Genomic DNA, 23,046 nt, shown 5'->3' with positions numbered 1-23,046 from the left:
TTATTTTGGAAATAGTATTCATGTTGCATCCAGTTATTTTGGAAATAGTATTCATGTTGCATCCAGTTATTTTGGAAATAGTATTCATGTTGCATCCAGTTATTTTGGAAATAGTATTCATGTTTCATCCAGTTATTTTGGAAATAGTATTCATGTTGCATCCAGTTATTTTGGAAATAGTATTCATGTTGCATCCAGTTATTTTGGAAATAGTATTCATGTTGCATCCAGTTATTTTGGAAATAGTATTCATGTTGCATTCAGTTATTTTGGAAATAGTATTCATGTTGCATTCAGTTATTTTGGAAATAGTATTCATGTTGCATTCAGTTATTTTGGAAATAGTATTCATGTTGCATCCAGTTATTTTGGAAATAGTATTCATGTTGCATCCAGTTATTTTGGAAATAGTATTCATGTTTCATCCAGTTATTTTGGAAATAGTATTCATGTTGCATCCAGTTATTTTGGAAATAGTATTCATGTTGCATCCAGTTATTTTGGAAATAGTATTCATGTTGCATCCAGTTATTTTGGAAATAGTATTCATGTTGCATCCAGTTATTTTGGAAATAGTATTCATGTTGCATCCAGTTATTTTGGAAATAGTATTAATGTTGCATCCAGTTATTTTGGAAATAGTATTCATGTTGCATCCAGTTATTTTGGAAATAGTATTCATGTTGCATCCAGTTATTTTGGAAATAGTATTCATGTTGCATCCAGTTATTTTGGAAATAGTATTCATGTTGCATCCAGTTATTTTGGAAATAGTATTCATGTTGCATCCAGTTATTTTGGAAATAGTATTCATGTTGCATTCAGTTATTTTGGAAATAGTATTCATGTTGCATCCAGTTATTTTGGAAATAGTATTCATGTTGCATCCAGTTATTTTGGAAATAGTATTCATGTTGCATTCAGTTATTTTGGAAATAGTATTCATGTTGCATTCAGTTATTTTGGAAATAGTATTCATGTTTCATCCAGTTATTTTGGAAATAGTATTCATGTTGCATCCAGTTATTTTGGAAATAGTATTCATGTTGCATCCAGTTATTTTGGAAATAGTATTCATGTTGCATTCAGTTATTTTGGAAATAGTATTCATGTTGCATTCAGTTATTTTGGAAATAGTATTCATGTTGCATCCAGTTATTTTGGAAATAGTATTCATGTTGCATCCAGTTATTTTGGAAATAGTATTCATGTTTCATCCAGTTATTTTGGAAATAGTATTCATGTTGCATCCAGTTATTTTGGAAATAGTATTCATGTTGCATCCAGTTATTTTGGAAATAGTATTCATGTTGCATCCAGTTATTTTGGAAATAGTATTCATGTTGCATCCAGTTATTTTGGAAATAGTATTCATGTTGCATCCAGTTATTTTGGAAATAGTATTCATGTTGCATCCAGTTATTTTGGAAATAGTATTCATATTGTATCCAGCTATTTTGTAGAAGGTTTTTATTCTTCAAGCTCTTTCTATCTTCAATCCTTAGTTTGTAGTGTTTGGTTTGGATGTTTTATAGTGGATTTTATCGTTTGTGTTCCCTGTCCTGCAGAACATTAAGGAGTTTTGCAATGGGAGAGGGGAAAAGGGTTACAGCATTAATGTTTGGTACATTTTAAGTTAGGAAACCAGTCAGGAAGTGGAGGAGATAGAAAGAGAAAGGGGGAATGGGAAGAAGGAAAAGGGGGGGGAAGGTGGATTGTTGTTTTTGTTTTTGGTTTTGCAGAACATAATTAAGTTTTGCAAAAGGAAGTAGAAAAAAAAAAGCATCAATGTTAAGTGTATTTCGTCTCAGGAAGCCAATATCTTCAGACAGCCTGATCTGGTAGCACCAGATTAAGGATATGAAAAACATGCCGATATATTATTATGCTAATCATTAATATTAAAGTTGAACTTGATAAATTTAGTTTGCAAAACGTGTCACTTTCATTTAACATGTATAGTTCAGTAGATATAAAGTCTTGAAATTTGTCCAAGACTTCTGGAACAGCCTGTATTATATCACAATTGCCATGTCCAGCTACTAGTAGATGTCTTTTATTAGAACAAAGATGATTTACCTGAATTGCTGGTCAGTCGATAGAGTTCCTCCAGGTAATGGCGCCGCTCTGCGATTGTCAAGTAACTGCTGCACGCAACATTACAACATGTTCTTATGTACCTGCAGTAGATTCGGTCAAGTAAATAACAAAAGAAAAAAAGATGGAGACACAAACAAATGTCCGAGACAATATATAATTGATGCTAATGACCCATGGCAAAAACAGGAAATTCAAATGAATTTCTTAATCGGGGAGAGAAAGAGAAATTGAGCCTTTTTAATAACAAAAGAAAAAAAAAAAGGAAGCTGACTTTAGCAAAATTCCACCCCTTTACTGATCGGGTTCCTTTATGCCGGAAAGCCTTCTAAACCTCATGGAAATACCTGCTGCCTAGTAGTTTCTTCCTTCGAACTACTAGACTTTGGAATTACTTCCATTTCCTTCTTCTCTAACTGTACTAATCTGCAGAAATTTAAATATAATGTGAACAGACATCTTGTTGCTCAAATCCCCACAGTCCCTGTTAGACATGATCCCAAATCGTAGCCCTTATCACCAAGTGGCAATACACTTTGATGAAAAAAAAAACATCTTCAGTTTTCACAGTAGTTTGTTTTTAGTTGCATTAACATTTAAAATAAAAAACTGGAGGCTGATTTTGAGTTTTTAGACAATATCATATTACATAGAATACAGTCGGTCACCTCTCATTATAAACGAACAGGTCTCAACCTAAATTCGAACAAGATAGAGCCAGTGGCAATGCGGTAGTGTCAGAAATCTGATGAAAATCCAGCATCCGTTGTCCTCTGGTCATGTCTACCAGTGTGTGTGCGGCAAGCAAAGACGTGTCAGGTGCAGAACTGCAAATCAGAGTATTGAGAATAACAACGTTCCTTCTGTCGAGTGAATCATTGGAATTGTTGTGAGATTATATAATTACATACTTTCTAATCTGAGGGTGGTCTCCTTGCTAATTTGGTTGCAAAACAAGCTTTGGGTAGCAATACCAGTCAAGGATTTGTTCTCGGAAATCAACCGGAGAGGTTCTGGGCCATTTTTGTGCCCTTTTACCTGTTAGACTGAGGTTTGTTCTGGGTAGTATCTACGAGATCTACCCCACAAGGCCTTACTTCCCGGTTTCAGGAGCAGTAAATTCATTGCTTACTGCCTGAGGTGCCCTGACTGGGGAATACTGATGGGGCTGCCCAAACAATTTTTGCTAGGCTAGAATGCTTCTTCTTTAAGGGTGATGATTTTATTCTCCTCACTTCCTTGAGGTGGGAAGGAAGTAAATATCTAATACGAAATGTATTCGTAGGCCATTGTTGTTAATTCAGTCACATGTGATATACCTATTCTTGCTTCAGATTATCCACCAACAGAGGGCCGGGCAACTAGAAGCCATCGATTGCTGATGCAGGCAATCCTTGGATTTTAATTTTTTTTTTTTACATTTTCACCCCAAACAGGTGATATTGCTATTTTGATCAGAGACATAAGCTGCAGGGATGCTATGTAAGAAGTTGAGCAGACAGTTAGAAAAGCAGGAACCTGGAAGGGAATTCCAAAGTCTAGCAGTTCTGGGAAAGAAATTATTAGAGTAGAAGACTTTCTTACATCTAGAGATCTCTACTGTGTAGGGGTGGGACTTTGCTGCTTGTCAGGTTTGTTGGGGGGTTATTTACGTTGAGAGGGTACAAGGGCTTGTAGTTCGTCAGAGCATTCACCATTAAAGTATTTGTAGAACAGGTAGAGGAATGCAACATTTCGTCGATAGGACAGAGGTTGAAGCTTAAATGACAGTTCGGGACCTATCAGGTTGGCAACTCTCTTTGAAACCCTGTCCAGGAGTGAAAGACTAGTAGCAGATGCACCAGCCCAAACGTGACAACAATACTCCATACATGGACGAATGGTGACCTTGTAGAGGTACAGGATACTTTCAGGCGTAAGTAACTTTCTAGCACGGTAGATAGAGCCGACCTTCTTCGCAGTAGCCTTGGCAATGCTCTCGATGTATCTGTTCCAACTCATGTTCCCTGTGAACGTTAAGCTGACGAGTTTGAACAAAGCCATTGGTGGTTGAGAAGGTTTTTTGTAATTATCAAAGGAAACGAGCTTAGCCTTGGCAGTGTCGAATGTTACCATTCATTTTTGACCCTCCTAAAAAAAAAAAAAGAAATGCTTGCACTTGCTCTAGAATCTCCACAAATGCAAGAGACTAGAAGCCATTAATCCCAAAACGCTACATACATTTCTGTCATCAACTACAATTGTAAGTGGTCGGCCTAACTTTTGCTGTTCCACAAACAAAACTTACACAGCAGCAGGTATTTCCATGAGGTTTAGTCTGCTAGCCGAGACGGTTTACCAGAGTATGGCGTTTGAAAGTCACATATGAAAGATTTAGAGCAAGTCCTGGCAACCTTTTGGAGCATGAGGGCCAAAAAGCTATACTGATTATAAGAAAAGAGCTAAACAGCTGTGACTACATCGTCATGGAGGATGACAATGTTATTAAATATGTAAATAAATTTTCTGTGTGTTTGAAGAAAACAAATATCAAATATAATATAAATATGTGGAAATTTTATAGCAAGCCCCACTCTCCCCAATGGTTTACTTCGACTTGCGCAACTGCCATTGCTCAAAGGCAGCATGCATACCGCAGATTTAACCGACATAAGTCCAGTTCAAACAGACAGAAGTATATAGAAGCTAGAAGTAACGTTAAGAAAGAAATAGCGACAGCTAAGAGAGAATTTACTGAAACCACTAAAAAATGCATCGAAGCACAAAAATTAGGAACTCGTGACTTCTGGAAAATCAACAACAGTGCAGTAAATAATGGGCAATCAACAATTCCCCCACTAACCAACAATCACGAGGTTGTTTGCTCAGCAACCAATAAGGATAATATGCTTGCCAGCCAGTTTGCCTCAAACTCCACACTGGACCCTTCCAACCACCCCCTGACTGACTTTCCTTTGCGGACAGATGCCACGCTAGACGATCTAAAAATCACCCCTGCTCAATTGCATGCTATCATAAAAAACCTTGACACTTCAAAAGCATGTGGACCTGATCTCATCCCAGCTGTGCTATTAAAAAAGTGCTCAGCCGAAGTAGCTCCAGTTCTCTCCAAACTCTACAACAAATGCCTTAATGAATCATGCTTTCCGGGCTGTTGGAAAACTGCTTCTGTGGTACCAATATTCAAGAATTCTGGCGAAAGAACTGACCCATCAAATTATCGCCCCATTAGCCTCCTCCCACTTTTCGCCAAAATATTTGAGACCATAATTAACCATGCTCTAGTCCGTCACTTTACAGATGCTAAACTTCTGACTGACAAACAATATGGATTTAAACAAGCCCGTTCCACAGCAGACATCCTCACTGTAATCTCTGAACATATACGAGGGTAAATCAAAAAGTTCTGAGACAAATTGAAGAAAAACTTTATTTATGGAAGTTGAAAACTTTATTTTTCTACATACGATCCGCCTAACTCAATACACTTCTGTAAGCGATGTTTCCATCGATAAATTCCTTCTTCATAAAATTCTGGAACTTGTCTAGTGAACCAGGTCACAATCTCTTTCTTTGCTTCATTTATGGATTGAAATCTTATTCCTTTCAAATGTTCCTTCAGTTTTGGAAATAGGAAGAAATCACTAGGCGCTAAATCAGGACTATAGGGAGGGTGTGAAAGGATTTCCCAGCGAAACTCGCGTAAAATTGTTCTTACAGTCTTGGCCGTGTGTGCTGGAGCGTTGTCATGATGGAACAGAATTTGACGATGGAGCTTTCCTCGTCGTTTCTTAGCCAATGAAGTCTTCAGCTTTCTCAAAACTCCTTCGTAATAGCTTGTGGTGATAGTTTTCTGTCCTTCAAGAAAATCTAATAAAACGATTCCATCTTTATCCCAAAAAACAGTTGCCATTATTTTTTGAGCTGACCTTTCTGCTTTGAACTTGATAAGGCCTGCTGATCCTCTTGGTAACCATTGTTTAGACTGAACTTTGCTTTCAGGATCGTACAGGTAAATCCATGTTTCATCACCGGTTATGACCCGTTCAAAAAAGTTTGCTTCATTTGCTTCAATTCTAGTCAGAAGGGCCAATGAAAGATCTGATCTCAGATTCAACTGATTCTGCTGCAACGCTTTAGGCACCCAACGAGCAGAAAGCTTACTCAGACCAAGATCTTTCAGAATTGAAAAGGTTGACCCAAATGAAATGTCAAGCTCCTTAGCAATCTCATTCACTGTTATTCTCCGATCTTCTTCAACAAGATTCCTGACAAGCTCGATGTTTTGAGCATTTTTTGATGTTGAAGGCCGACCTTCTCTTTGGTCATCTTGGAGATCATTCCTACCATCTTTGAATCGTCTGATCCAACGATAAACAACAGCTCTAGAAGGTGACGAGTCTCCATAAACATTTTGTAGAGCTTTAATGATTTCCGTCGGTTTCCATTCCAGTCTTGTTAGAAATTTAATGTTTGCACGAACTTCAAATTGGCTCATTTTGGACTGTCAAAAAGTTAATATTATAAAATATTATCTGAAAAAAAAAGAATAAAAGATTTAGAATGCTGTAACTTGTCAAATTTGTTGATAAGTAATCAGTTGTGCAATTAAACCTTGTTTTGTTGCTCTATTTTCATTTAGATTGAATTTATATCACTTGTCTTAAAACTTTTTGATTTACCCTCGTATACCATTCACTGGACAAAGCGGGGGAGGGCAGAGCGGTAGCTCTAGACATATCTAAGGCTTTTGACAGGGTATGGCATGAGGGTCTCCTCAGGAAAATTAAATCATACGGTATCACTGGTAGAATACTTAACATAATTAAATCCTTCTTAGATAAGAGAAAAATCCAGGTTGTCCTCGATGGTCGTACATCTAAACAATATGATATAAATGCGGGAGTGCCTCAGGGATCTATCCTTGGACCTCTATTGTTCCTAATATTTGTTAATGACCTCCCCGACAAAACTGCCTCTGAGATGGGTATATATGCTGATGACACCACACTCTATAACAGGCATGACAGGAAAACAAATGAACACATAACTAAAGAAATGGCAAAAACACTAGAGGATGACCTCCAATCTGTAGTGGAATGGGGACAAAAATGGATGGTCACTTTCAATGCTGCCAAGACTAAACTGATTTCCTTCAATAATTACAAGAAACTCTCTGCCACCAATAGCAATGGCCAGTGATTCCCTATCTGAGAGTACATCTTTCAAACTGCTTGGCCTAACGTTCACAGGAAACATGAGTTGGAACAATTACATTGAAAACATTGCCAGGGCTGCTGCGAAGAAGGTTGGCTCTCTCTATCATGCTAGAAAACTACTGACACCCGAAAGTATCCTGTACCTCTATAAGGCCACCATTCGCCCATGTATGGAGTATTGCTGTCACATTTGGGCTGGTGCATCTGCTGCTAGTTTCTCACTTCTAGACAAGGTTCAAAAGAGAGTCGCCAATCTGATAGGCCCTGAACTGGCATCTAAGCTTCAACCTCTGTCCCATCGACGAAACGTTGCATCCCTCTGCCTGTTCTACAAGTATTTTAATGGTAAATGCTCTGACGAACTGCAGACACTTGTGCCCCCACGACGTAGACACCCTCGACAAACCCGACAGGCAGCTAAATCCCACCCCCACACAGTAGAGATCCCTAGATGTAAAAGATCTTTCTACTCCAGTAGTTTCTTCCCCAGAACCGCTAGACTCTGGAATTCCATTCCAGGTCCCTGCTTCCCCAACTGTACTGACATGCAGAAGTTCAAGTGTAACATGAACCGACATCTTGCTGCCCAAATGCCAACATTGTGCCTCAGTAGTTGCTGCCCCTGACAGTAACCCCCTACACCAAAGTGGCAATGTGCCTTGTTTGGGGTGAAAATGTAAAAAAAAAAAAAAAAATATATATATATATATATATATATTTAAACGATAGCACCTATTTTGTTAAAAAACAAAAACAAATAAAAAAACAAATAAAAAACAAATAAAAAAAACAAATAAAAAAATCAAATAAAAAAACAAATAAAAAAATCAAACAAAAAACAAATAAAAAAATCAAACAAAAAACAAATAAAAAAATCAAACAAAAAACAAATAAAAAAACAAATAAAAAAACAAACAAAAAACAAAACAAAAAAACAAAACAAAAAAACAAACAAAAAACAAATAAAAAAAACAAACAAAAAATCCAAATAAAATTAAAAAAATGTGTATAAAAAATAAAAAGGATACTTTAGATTATTATCCAATTTCTTCTGACACTGAGCGACAAGCACTCGAACACCATCAGCCAGAATATCCCAACCTTCTTGCTTATACATCTTCATAGCATCCAAAAGAAATCCTTCGGCTTTTAGCGGCTCTTCAAGTTTCCTGTTAATAAAAAACAAGTGTAGATTTTAATATGTCATCTATAATATAAGTAAGTATTTCTTATCTGTTGGTCATTTAGAGACTCCAAATCTACTCAAAAAATTTGGCATAAACCACCCTTGGCATTTGGGGTGTGCTATAGGTAGGAAAAAAAAAATCAATACTACTATTATGAAGTGGCCTTACCCATGGAATCATTAATAAAAATTCATAATCTTTACTGCAATTCAAACATATTTGGTTGAAATAAACTTCAGTCTATGCCTGACTTATCCACCAAGTTTCAGTCATAAATATCCAACAGTCTTTCTTTTATCACCATTCAATGATAAGCACACCTTGATATTAAAATCAATACGATTATATTCGAAATGTGCTCAGATGACAGGTTTTTACGTTAATCCCAAAATTAACAAAATAACATAGCTCAGTACCAAGAGATTTAAAAAGAATCAGAATCGGAATCAGAAATTGTATTGGAATCATGAAAAATATGGAAATCATTCTATCACTAGAAATATTATCAAACATTATTCTGGTATAATTATTTTTGTTTGTTTTGTTTTACAGCAAATCAATCATTTTTGATTATTTAGTGCCAAGAAGTCAGTTTTGATTTGGGAGATATTATTTTTTAATTTTTTTTGTAGATATAAGTGTGTCAAACGTTTATGTCGTTTATGTTTATATGGAAAGTATAAATCAAAAAGGAGGACATATGTAGGAGCCATGAATTAGAGGTTACGTTTGCATCATGTGAAAATTTAATTATGTGTGACCATTAGGGTGGTCAGAGATTCTATCATTTATTTCCATTGTTTCCAAGGTTTTGAATTTATTCTGGTCTATGGTTCTTGTTTTTCACGTGCAGCAGGATCTGTCTCTTTTGGATTTTTGATTTATTTTCTGTTTGATTGGTGAGAGATTTGATTTTTTTCCTTTCCGGGGTGTATTAGGTGTTTGTTCATTAGGTTTTGGGATATTGTTAGTTTATGTGGGTATTTTTATTTGAAAGTAGTGTTCGCATTTTGAGGTCTGATGGGATTTTACTTTCAGCTCTTTGTTATTTTCAAGTACAGCTTGAGTTGACAGTAGTTGCCACAAGGTGGCCCTCAATGCCTCCACTAGTTCTTGGAGTGTCTTTATTAAGGTTGTAATTCCCTTAAGTTATTTATTTTCTATTATTTTTAGTCAGTTTTTGGTTGCACCTGCATACAATCTAACTGGTTCTGTCATGGAGGCTGATTCCATAATCTTTCTGGCTTCGGCAAAGCTTATGTTTTTTGTATATCTTAATTCATTTATTCTTTTTTCTTTGATCCAGTTTTGGCAGAAGGTGAGTAGGCTGGATGGTTCTCACCATAGTTTGTACATTTTGTGTTTCCTTGGAATTCTGTTTTCTAGTTTTCATTGTTGCCACATTTTGAGCATATTGTTTTCCTGGTGCAGTATTCTTTGTAGTGGCTGAAGTTTTGGCAGTTTAAGCAGTGACGTGGTCTAGGGATATATGTTTCTACTTTAATGTTACTATACCCAATTTTGATTTCAGTTGGTGGCGTGGGAGTATTGAAGGTTAATATGTATGTGTTTCTGTTTATTGTAATTCTTTTATTATCTATAACGTTTTGTTTCTTTAGGTTTGTTTTTATTTCTTCTAGAAATTTAATGGTTTCTTTTGAGATGTTGAGAGTTTTGTGAGGATAGGTTTTGATATATCATGGAACTTTGTCCATATTAGAATTTTTTAGGACTGTTTTTTGAAGGTACTTGGACAAGTAAGATTCTGTTTTTTATTTTTTATTTGGGTTGTGCTTAGGTTTTTGTTTATATTTTCAATTAGGGGACATTTTGGTTATTTGTGTATTATCTTGTGATTCTAAGATTATATACTCAGGGAAGATTCTATTTTCATCTGCATCCTTTTCTGTGTTTGAATCTGGATGGAGTATTTTGATTTTTTTTGGAAGCCATATGAAGTATTTTTTTCTTTCATCATCCTTGCTCCCCACCCTCCTTGGAACCCTATATTGGGAGATAGTTGAGCACCCATTCGCCCAACCCTCCCAGTGATATAAAGATAATATACTCAAACATTGAGTGCAGGTGCATGCGACAGTTTCCTATTTTTTTTGACTTTGGTTTAATAGGGAGGTTTTTTGTCAGTAGCATTTGAGTTAGCTATCTGATTGGTTGGTTGGTTTTGTTTTACGGCATATCAACCCTTTTCAGGTTATTTAATGTCGAATCCAGTGATTTTGAAGAAAATTTTTTTAATATATATTTTTTTTTCAAGTCGGTTTCTATTTAACCAATAGTTGGGACCCTAACAGGTACTACCACTTCGGGTCAGAGTGAACCTGGGAGCAATGGCAATTAAAGGGTGGCTCCACACTCCCCAAAGTCCGCAAACTGGGGCCTCACCATTGGATATAGTTTAAGGTCATATCCAGGACTGCTATCTGATTGACCCTTGCCATCACCTTCTAATATCAGTATGATATGCTTTGTTTTTTGTTTTCGAAGTGAAGTGCTGCATTATTATATTTCTTTTTACTTGAGGGGAGGGAGAGATTACTGATATTAGGGCTTGTCATGACATGCCAAGTAATCAGATCGGGTCTCTCTAACCGCCTGTCTAGCCCAAGTAAGGGCCTAAGTGATGTATTGGGAATAGGAGGTTCTTAACCTTGACCTCCGAATCCTTCAGCCACCAGGTTTCCATCCTAAGGCATTATGGGTTGCCATCCATGGCCAACGGGTGGTTCCATTGAGAGGCTTTTACTCTCTGCAGGGAGGCAGTCAGCATTTTCTACAGCCCCTGCGAACAGTGCAGGGGATAATAAAGCACTTTGTAAAGCTTAAGACTTTATAAAAAAAAATTATCTAAAACTGAAATAACTATTGATATTATTTTACAAGTATTGAGTAAGTACCATGTAGTAAACTATCAGGGCTACCCGGCATCACCTGGGATTCTAATTTCTATTAATTATGTAGATTACAGAAAAAAAAAACAAAAAACAAAGTAAAATTAAATCTGATTAATTTTGTAATTTGGAATGGTTGGGGATAAAATCAGAGTACAAATACTTATGCACCAGGTGAGAGTTGAACTTTCATCCTCTGTAAGTACAACATGCTAACCGATTGAACCAACCTGACAATTTACTTTTACAAAGCCACAAGTCACCTATGCATGGAGTATTGTTGCCACATCTGGGCTGACGTATCTACTGCTAGTCTTTCACTCATAGACAGGGTCCAAAAATAAATAAAAAAAAGAAAAGTTTCAAATCTAATAGGTCTTATAATATCGCCATAATGTTGCATCCCTTGTTTTACAAGTACTTTAATGCAATATGCTCTGATAAACACATAGCACTTGTGCCTCTTTTGATATACATCCTCCCGACTAACCTAACTAGCAGCAAAATCCCATCTCTTTACTGATGACGTCCTTAGATGCCAGAAAGCCTTCTAATAGTTTCCCCCTTTTCCCTGTTTCCAACTTCCCTGCTAAAGTTTAAATGTAATATTAATAGACATCTTTCTGCTCAAGTTCCCACAGTCCCCTGTTAGACACGATCCCAAATAGTAGTCCCTTATTTTCCAAATAGCGATATGTCTTGTTTGAGGCGAAAAAAAAAAAAAAAAAAAAAAAAGATGACGCATAAACCAAGGAGAGACTTTATTTTTACCTTTCCTTCTTTTTACAGTTGCTACTGAATAGCAAAAATTGTTATTAAATTTGTTGGTGTTATGAGTAACAGTGTTAGAATTTCTGAGTGTGAGGGTAAAAGCTTCCCCCACCTTTTTCTATTTATGACTAATCAAAAATGAAATAATCAATTGGAAATACAATTTTCATTTCTTTTTTTTTTTTTTTTTTAAACAATATTTATCTTAAATGAGTGATAAAACACATTTTAGTATATAGCTTGTTTTGTGATTATTAATCACAAAAAAATATCAAGGAAAAACAGGCTCCTTTTTATATAAAGACGATACAGAAGACGACGAAAATACTTACATATAAAACTCTGCCAAATCATGCCCAATAATACGAGCTGAACGCAAACGTCCTATATGTTTGAATGTGCCCATTGCTAGTTCCGACAATTCCTTAAGAAAAACAATAATGAATTATTTTTTTTTAATGTTTTATAGAATATCAACACATTTACAGGTCATACAACAAAGTTTAATTTTACTATGTGTACAAAACCTATTGAATCACTTGGAATATATTTTGGTTGTTTAGCGTGATTAACGGGTCTTTATACCAGAGCCAGGTGGCCTTATGCGTCAATGAAGAAAGTGTAAAGTAGTCACGTTAAGATTGTTTAGTTGAAGAAACAACTCTTGATCAAGGAAAAAGGGAACTATACTTGGATAAATAAATATATATATATGTTTTATTTTTTATTACCGTTTTATCTGTTTGGTTACATATGTTTCGGATGTTGGACCATGTTTACGATCCAACAGCCTCGTCAGACCTTACATTGGATAGTAAACATGGTCAAACATCCGAAACATATATAACCAAACAGATAAAACGGTAATAAAAAATAAAACACATATTTGCTCTGCAATAGTATTGAGCAGTCTCCTCAGATTTTTACTAATTACCAATTTTAACATTATATATATATATATATATATATATATATATATATATAATGAATAAATGAATGAAAAAAGTCTATATTCCAAATTACATGATGTTGACCATCTTACAATTTATTCCTTTAATTCAGTCGACACAAGTAAGTGTCGACTGAATTAAAGGAATAAATTGTAAGATGGTCAACATCATGAAATTTGGAATATAGACTTTTGTCATTCATTCATTATATGCTCTGTAATTACATTGAGCTTCTTAAATAAGGATTGGTATATATAAAAAGGAAATCTTAGTGAATAAAGAATGTTTCCACAGAGATATATATATATATACACACACATACGTACATAGATAAAATCTCTCTCCACTATTTCGCTGCCTCCAACCTGACTTCTTAAACCCTAACCCTACCTATCTTATTCTCTCACCCCAACATCCACTTAATCTTGTTTTACACACAGCGAAACCTCAAACCCTTTTCCCTAACAGCTTTTTTACTGTAAGACGAATTTTGATTTGATTTTCATTACTGACTTTGCTTTCATATAAGCGTGATTGCTTGAAGAGGCCTCTAGTTACTAAATACTAGAGGACTGAAATATGCTCATGATTGTGTAGCAACACATTACTGCTTATGTAAAAACAAATTGAAAATTATATATATATATATATATATATATATATGAATGACCCGATGGGGACCGAGCGATGCCGAGAGACCTTGCTAGTTAATTAAGGAACAGCTTGTCACCTGGGTAGTCTCATTGACACGAATTCAGAGGAATTTGCACAGCTGAATTCTAATGATGATGGTGGTTTGATGTTGTTTTAAACAGAATACGTCTGTTTCTTGGTGGATAATCAAAATGATCTCCCCTCGCTGGAAATATCACAGCGCGTGTCAACGCCAGAATAAGTCATAAAAATAAATCCGAAAATTAACAGACGGACTGTGTTGATAGATTGCTGATAGGGATGTCGTCCAGTGACGGAGGTAGAGACCACCCGAAGACCCGTTGAGGCTAATTAGGCGTGACGTTTCGTATCCCTGGCATGAGAACGTTTATTTCCTCGCTGATGGGGCGGAGAAGGTGGGGGAAGAGAAGATGAGAAGGGAAAATCTTTTTTCTTTTTGCTTAGATAAATTGTAAGGGTCGCTTTATTATTTTCTTTTCTTTCTCTTCGGCAACCAAGCAAGCCTTATTGCCCCCCCCCCCTCCGAACAAAGGCACGCCCGCTGATTGGTTGACCGCCACTTGTGGGCATACTTGGAGAGGTGAGGGGGGTTACAACTAGCGATTTTGATAAAACAAGGTGAGGAAATGGAGAGACAGATTCTTTTTCTGGATTCTTTTTGCGACACTTCCAATATGCGTGTCTCTGGCAGCTGATCCCTTCCCGTGGACTGACGGTAGATAAATAACGAAGTACTTGGTAAAGGAAAGAAAACTGCCAGCCCCCTAAGTTGCATTACTAGGCCAGTGTGTAACTTATTTGTAAAGTCGAAGACAATAATCAATTCTATGTTAAGAAAAACCAATTAATTTTCGACTTTCTTTTCTTTAATTGGAAATGCCGTTGTGAATGCAATATATTTCTCCAATAGCCCAGGTGACGTTTGGAAGCCGATTTGAAAGCGGAACCGGAGAGCGACCGATGACGACGAAGATGAATTCGACCACTAGACGAAAACACGGATGACGCCACAGGTATCGGCTACAGCTGCATCTCAACCCACAAGCATATGCACCTCAGCTGCCCTGTAGGGGTTACATATATATATATATATAATTCATGTTTACACACTGGTTCTTTTGTTAGATCACCAAAGTTAAGCAGCATTGAACCTGGTCAGTACCAGATGGAGGACTATCTGAGAATACCAGTCATTGCATGTGAGAGAACAGCAGCACATCCCTGAAAAAAAATGGCATAAACTAATGTCGTTAAGATTGGGATACAATTTCAATCCAATCAATACTTTTGATGTTTTTTAACTTGTGATGGCCAACAAATTCTACCAAACGCTGAAGCGAATTGAAAGGCAAGTGCTGTTCACTTATGAATTTAATAATCCCTAGGAACTACCTTCATCAGAGGAAGCTGACCCAACCAGCATAGGGTATATGCCTCACCATGACACTCTGGCGTTGTGCAAAAAGTCAAACTCACAAGCTAGAACCTCATGTAATCAGTTTTTGTTGTACATTTTACTCTTATCTTTTATTTCTATAATTTTCAAGTTTTAAATTCTAGGTGAATGCAAGCAATATATATAGTATATTTATTATACAAACATTGGTTACATTTGTGTATACATGTTTCAGTGGAATCTCAATTCAGAGACCCACTTCATCAGACTAAAAAAAAGAAACGACATGATGAGGTGCGTCTCTCTGAATTGAGATTACACTGAAACATGTATGCACATATGTAACCAATAATGTTTGTATAATAAACATACTATATACCTACTCTGTCGTCCATTCAGACCTCTTTAATAATCATACAAGTTTCAGTGGATCTACATCTAGGAAACTAAACTATACAACCATCATATATATTTCTGTGGAAATATTTTTTGAAAATTATATTTCACTTTTTATATCTACAAATTCTTAATTTAAGAAGCTCAATGTGATTGCAGAGCATATTTGTTTATTTATATATATATATATATATATATATATATATATATATATATATGGTCAGATTTTAATCCCAATTTAAAGCACTTGCTAGTCTAACTGCACTTATGAGCTGTAAACAGCGAAATAATACTATGGATGACAATATTTTACTCCGTACATTGGTAGTTCTCAGAAGGAAATTGTTGATGGGCCACCTAGCTTAAGACATTGCTCATTAGGTAAAACTATTTCGAGCTGCCGAAAAAATTGTTGACATCTAGATTCTGTACATACTGTCTGATAGTGCAGAAGCATAGACTGTCAATTCAACAGTCAGGTTTTGATCCCGGCTTGAAACGAAACAGAACTGTCAGTGGATTGATATATATATATATATATATATGTATATGTATATAGCCAGTAGAGTTTAGTTTCCTAGAAGTACATCCAATGAAACAACATGTGTCTACCAAAATAGTGCTCAATGAGTGAACAGAGCAGGTATATTAATTTTATTTATACAAACATTAATGGCTACATATGTGCATACATGTTTCTGTAATCACCCACGTTGGGGGATTACGTCTTTAGGCCAAGAATTACCGTCAAAAGACTTTTGACGGTAATTCTTGGCCTGAAGACGTAATCCCCCAACGTGGGTGATTACAGAAACATGTATGCACATATGTAGCCATTAATGTTTGTATAAATAAAATTAATATATATATGTTCAGAAAGTGTGAGAGAATATATATATAATGATTTTCCACAGCTGAACCAATGTCGCAGCCCACAAGAGCCAGGTGTAAGGTTAGCTTGTTGGGGTGACATCGTCCTTTCGAGTATATAAAATTCCTACTGGTGAGACGTCAGCTTGGGTTAAAGCTGGTTTGATACCTCGTCCCTTGTTCGATATGAGGTAGGTTCTATCCACTGTCGGATCTGTGCCGCGGGTTACTTTATCTGTGTAAGTTAATAGACTTTCCTGTGTGTGTGGCGTGTTTGCTCAGTTGGTAGAGTGCTCGCCTAGCATGCAAGAGGTTCAGGTTTCAAATCCTGAGCGGATATGTCTAACTGATGAGCCCAAATGAGGGTGAAACTCGGGCCTTGGACTTCCGGTTTGTGGGCTTTCTTGGCTCTTGTGGGCTGCGACATTGGTTCGGCTGTGGAAAATCATAAATGTATATATATAAAATGATTAAAATTGTTGTCATCTCCATTTAAAAAGAGTTGGAATTTAGATAAATCAGTCTTATTTTTATTGATAGTAACGAGAATATTGGTCAATCAAGCAAAATGTTGCTTGTGTTTTAAAAACTTCTTTCTTTAAATAAATGTCAGCTGGTCTTTTTCTTGGTGGGATGAGATTTACCGCGAGGTAAAATACCAGGTTAGGTAAATTGGTGCAGTCCATCATCCATCCTTCTCTCAAGAGTAGATGGGTCTCTTAAGTTGTGGTAGGCAACCCGTATAGTGATGGCGTCACGATAAAAAATACCCTTGATAGCCCTAGCAAAGCATCATGTATTTAGCTATGGACAAGATTTGAATTACCCTACGAACTTGTGTAGGAAGTTCAATCTCAGCTGTGCCCGCCTGTTACGTTTTTTTTTATGAGGATAGAGTGAACCCTTTGCCCGAGGATGTCCGAGGCAAATCATTGCCATTCTTGAGACAATATTTGAAAGAGATCTATCTCACCTGTGGCTATTTTGAAGACTATAAAGTTTTAAAATACTGAGAAAACAAGCGAATACATACTAAATAATGTTGTTTGAAAGACTCCTTCGATGATAAAGCTTCTCTAAGTCTATCGATTGGTCGTGGTGGTCCAATGCCACTTGCTGAAAAAAAAAAAATAAATAAATAAAACGTCAAATATTAATCTCATTAAAATAATCCAAAATTTTATATGTTCAATATTGAATTATAAAAACAGCGGGAAGTAAATATAAGGTAACTGCTACCTTATCCGCAAAGAATGCCACCCATGGAATTGTCGATCAAATTTAATTGACGTGTACAATCCACACCTCTTTTGCTGGTCTTTTTTCAATTTTTTCAGCAGATTATTATCGATTGGACACTAATCTACCACATAATAAAAAAAAAAAAATTCAATATTCAGAGATTTGAAAGGAATGCTCAGTCTATAATATGTTTTAGTAATTCGATCCTCTATATTGAAACCACTTAACGAGAACACAAAACCAAATTATTGCCTTTAAATTGATAAATAAAAATCCTTTTTGTTTTTTAATTTTTTTTTTTTTTTTTTAATATGAGGTGCCTTCAATAAGTTTCCAGACTTTTTTTGTATGGACACTTTCATTGATAGTACACACATGAAACTAGTCTCCTTTGAAGTAATCTCCTCTGGCTGCAATGCACTTGTACCATTCCAACAACTTCTGGAAGGCCCCATAGAAATCCTTTTGTGTGAGCATGTCGATGAATCTCGTCATGGCCTCTTTCATCTCTTCAGTTGTCTCATAACAAGAGTCTCTAAGGTTTTCCCAACCAAAAGTCACAGGGAGCAAGGTCTGGACAATAGGGATGGTGAGGAACTGTCTTGATACCCATCTTGGTCGAATAATCTGTAACAAGGATAAAGTTGTGCACTAGTGTATTGTCCTGGTGGAAATGCCACTGACCCAATTTGAAGACTGCTAGCCTCTTCCGATGGAATCTCTTCCTGAACTCCCTTGAAACCTCAACATAGTATTCCTTGTTGACTGTCTGTCCAGTGGGAACCCAGTGCATGTAGATCATGCCTGTGCTGTCAAAAAAAGGGATCAAAGTTTCTGAATGGATTTGCTTTGTCTGGCCTTTTTGGGTCTGAGAGAGCCAGCCTGCTTCCACTGGGAATTCTGTTTCCTGGTCTCTGGGTCATAGAAATAGTTCCAGGGATCGAACCCGAAGCCCTGAGACGAAATTTGAAAATAAATTCGGCCAACCAGAATGAGTTACTGAACCAAATTGACAGGTGCGCACCCGGAAGTCGTCGAGCGTTACGACGACGACAACGTCGTCAATGACCAGGTTTGTTTGTTATAAGCGAAGTAAAAAAAAAAAACGTTCTAATTAAGCGGAGGATGGGTGGGGGTGGGGGGGGGTAAGCAAAACATTGAAAATAAAACCACAAAAAAATAATGTAAGGCAAACGAACGATGAAAACAGAAAACGAACACGTGAAAAATGGGTTAAATAAGCCTGTTTTGATATTAAAATTTAAAAAAATTCGGTGGGTACCCGGGTGTTTTTGGGTGTGTGGTTGGGGGTGGATAAGCGAAGTAAAAAAAAAAAAAAAACAGAAAAACGAACGTTACGTGAAAAATGGCTTAAATAACACTGGTTCAATATTTAAATTTAAAAAAAAAATCGAAAAAAAAAAAAGAAAAAGAAAACACATCTCACACCATGATTCGAATCCAAAACGTTTAGATAATGAACCAACGCGCTAATCAACTGACCTAACGCGACGTACACGAAATTTGCTCAGTTTTTCAACTATTTAAAGTAAATCAGGTCATGACGTCATCTGACACGTGTAGAACCGGTCGAGAGGGCTGTTTTTATTGACCCTCCCCCCCCCTGTTGAAAATTGTCAATTACGGGGTGAAAAAAATGAACGTTTTTGGCCAATTTTTTGATATTTTTGGAGCGAAGGATGGAGCTGCAATATGATACCGAGTTTGTGAATTTTTGTTGTGTTTGTCGAAAGTTTTTAGCAGACATACAAACACACACACATACATACATATATTTTCACTTTTATATATATAGAAGACTAGCGAGGGGTAATCGGCGTTGCCCGGGTGTTTGGAGATGTGTGTGTGTGTGGGGGGGGGAGGTTTAAAAAAAAAAAAAAAAAAAGGAAGTATGAGGATCGAACCGGAACCGTTGTGGCAAAGTTGTGAAAAAAAAAAAAAAAAAGTGCAACGTTAACCATTGCCCCACTGCGACATGCTTACGGAAACACGTTTGAATTTATTTAATTACTTGGATTTAGCAGGTGCGCGTTTTAATGAGTTAATGAGGTCAAGTTTGACTGCGGGATTTCATTTACTGCTGAACGCCTTTTTCCTCGCCCCCAAGATGTTATAGGAAAAAGACTCACATGTGGTGAGCGACAAATATTGAATATTTATCTTCCCGAAATCGAGCAAATTAAATAGACAGGCGAGCTTCGTTGTTAACTGTGAGATATTACAATTTATATGTGATAAAAAGTTTTAAAAACTTGTGAACCGACCGACCGCTTCTCTGAAAGAAGCCTTTTGTAGACACACAGAAAAAGCAAACACACATACATACATTTTCGCTTTTGTATTTATAGATAATTGTACCACTTTTCAAAGTGTACATTTGAGACAACCTGTAAATATTAACATTGATGAGGATAAAATGTTAAAACAATGTAGAACTTCTATAGATTTTATAGACAACCATGAAAGAAACTAATAGAGACTTACCATCTTCATCATTGACTCCCATTCCAAAAAGAAGATCTACAACTTTATTGAGTTGTTCAGAAGTAGGTTTCGCATCAAAATCTGGCATCAGACCGCATAAAAAACCCAATTCTTTTAACTGAAAAGTAAAATTGAAAAGAAATAATAAAAATAAAGGCATAGTTATTGAGGAAAGTCCAAACGGACGAGGGTGAATTTACAGGTCCCCCCTCCTTTTGTCGGGGGACCAATAAGAAATTAAAATTTTATGAGTATCAGGAGTATCTTGGCCATCATTTTATAAAAAAAAGGCAAAGAATAAGGAGATAACTCAACAATAATCTATATTTACTAGAGTTATGTTGTAATACCTACAAATTCCGATTAATCACTCAAAAATTATTTTCTTTATAAAAATAAAACGATTTGATTAATTTATGTGATTTTTGGTATATGATATTTTTTGTTTCATCACGAATATGTATATCATACTGATTTTTTTGCTTTTTAATATAATAAGCATTCTGAACAAGAACCATTTTTTTTCTTTCCAGAATGAACAGGAAGTGAGCAGAATTTTGTCTTTCTCCAAAGGATTTAGAATGTTTGGAAAAAAATAAATAAATAATTAAAAAAAATGGAGAAGATTTTAATGGGTTGTCTATATTTATGGTCCCATTTTGTTGATGTAGAAAAGAGTTTTAGGCTGAACGAACTACGAATCAGAACCGGCAACTGATATGTATCCATACAAATAAGCTATTCAGAATAGGAGGCGAGTGATAATCCAGAGACACTAGCTTACATGTACCTTCATACAACCACTGAAACAATTGTTTATTATTGTTCTTGATCGAAACCCGGTTGGCTACCGTCTTCTCCCTCTTCATCCATATTCCTTCTATTTCGCATAATTACTTGTCCCCCAAAAAAGATGTTCAACTTAACAGAGGTCACAGTTTCATCTTGCCTATAACATCAGATAATCAGATCAACTTAATTTGTTAGTGCCTATTGTCAATTTTTTTTTCTGTGATGAAAAGGATAATTAATTATATTTCAACAACATTTGTATTTTTCAGAGATATCTATTGTTAGTCATAAACACTGTAAAAAGACAGAAAAAAATGTAAATAAAAAAGTCATACAAATTTAAAAAGAAATAAAACATGACTGTTTGAAAAATACTTACCAAAATCTTTAAAAAAAGAAAGAAAAAAAAAAAAAAAAAAAAATCACTTTTTTTTTTTTTTTAAATTTGATGGAGAAAGTTAATACATTAGTGCCCATGATCCTTTTATAGGTTTAGAAGAATGATTAACTATATAATTAATTACATCTACTGTCTGATATATATTGACAACACTGCAATCTCAGTTTTCAGCAGACTCTAAAAATCTGAATTTGTTACTAATTAGTCATTATAATCAACCCGCATGTTTATATATAGAATTGAAGAATTTATACTGCTGTCACAACTGCAAAGATCTTTTCTTTTTTCCTGTGTGCCTAATATCGAACAGAATTTCCATGAATAGGGTTTCTTTCCAAGAACTTGCCATTTCTGAAACGCATTACCATGGGACTGCTTCCCGGTAGACTAAAATATGGTTGTCTTTAAATCCAATGTAAACCAAATACTTAAACCATAATCAAATTTTCTTAATTCGATTCATCATATTAAATCCCTTCATAATATTCTTCAGCATTCGACTGACGCAATCATCATCATATTCAATTTAACATCTGTTTTACAGGCTGGCATGTGTTGGATAGTTTATAGAAACTGACTTCTTAACTAACATATATCTGGCTAGGTCATTATTTAAACTACATAACTTGAGCAACTCTCTGGGAAAGTTTGAGGAATGGGGAGAACTGCTTTGGTCAGGTTATCTGTGGTGCTAATATGCTCAGCCAGACAATAGGAAAGAAAGTTATATAGTCGGGCCTATATAATTGGCACATTTAACAGCTTGTCTAATGTGCTTGTAAGATTTATATAATTTCTGGTTTCACCTTTGTCAAACACTTGCAAAAACATATACACACTGTTAGTCACAACAGACTAACCGACAACATAAATTTGACTATTTACAATTATCGATTAGATAGCGATGATGTGACAGAGTGGTTGGTATTGTCATGTTGATCATAAGGGTGTGGTGCGGGGTGACTCAGATACGTCACTGACTGCTCGATCAATGTCAACTTTTTCTTTGTCTTCAGCCGTCTTTTATTTACATTTCAGAAATTGGAATGTTTCATTGAATTTCATCGTTCACTTTTTGTCATTTTTTTCGGTCATCGAACTCAATAGAATATCGATTGTCTTTTATATTTTGCATTTTACTCAATTCCAAACCCAATCATGAATGTAGGTCGACTCTTTTTGTTTATATTGATCAGGGTTTTAAAAAGAATTGCTTTTGAACAAGAAAGAAAAAGAAATAAATACACGGAATGCTGACCTTTCTCCGAGCATAATCCCAAAGGCTGGCACTATAAAGCGAATTGACGTTACTCTGGTTGGGATCATTCAGCTTCTCACTTGTCTGCAGGACTTCTAAACAACTGAGGAATACCCAACAAGCAAGAGAACCTTCTGGAAGTTGAATCTGTGACGAAAAAAAACAAATAAAATATTAAAATCAATTTTAGTACAGCAAAAGCATTGCTATAACAAGAAATTTAAAATCCGTTAAGAAACTAAATAACATAATGCAGGATTTTTTTTTTATTCAAATTTTCAGCACCATAAGCTTGTTTCAAGGTGTTAAGCAATTTATTATTTCATTGTCGAAACCTTACAATGTAACCGAAGTACACTGATTTCTTTCAATTTTGCTG

The 23,046-nt window shown here is 35.7% G+C and overlaps 1 protein-coding gene across 1 annotated transcript in view; it reads right to left on the bottom strand.

Annotated features, from left to right (window-relative positions):
- LOC145248295 (trafficking protein particle complex subunit 10-like) overlaps positions 1 to 23,046 on the bottom strand; it is a 94,738-nt gene that overhangs the window by 38,327 nt on the left and 33,365 nt on the right. The window contains exons 8-13 of the mRNA XM_080110173.1: positions 22,668 to 22,814; positions 20,218 to 20,335; positions 17,504 to 17,586; positions 12,516 to 12,607; positions 8,345 to 8,485; positions 2,080 to 2,180 (exon numbers count right to left, since the gene is read on the bottom strand). Of these exons, the coding sequence (XP_079966299.1) occupies positions 2,080 to 2,180; positions 8,345 to 8,485; positions 12,516 to 12,607; positions 17,504 to 17,586; positions 20,218 to 20,335; positions 22,668 to 22,814 (682 nt within the window). The remainder of the gene's footprint in view (positions 1 to 2,079; positions 2,181 to 8,344; positions 8,486 to 12,515; positions 12,608 to 17,503; positions 17,587 to 20,217; positions 20,336 to 22,667; positions 22,815 to 23,046) is intronic.

Source organism: Euprymna scolopes, chromosome 26 (assembly GCF_053919585.1).
Source record: "Euprymna scolopes isolate OS-2025 chromosome 26, ASM5391958v1, whole genome shotgun sequence".
NCBI lineage: Eukaryota > Metazoa > Mollusca > Cephalopoda > Sepiida > Sepiolidae > Euprymna > Euprymna scolopes.
The sequence above is the reverse complement of the archived record's forward strand: the minus strand, read 5'-3'. Positions and strand labels throughout refer to the sequence as shown.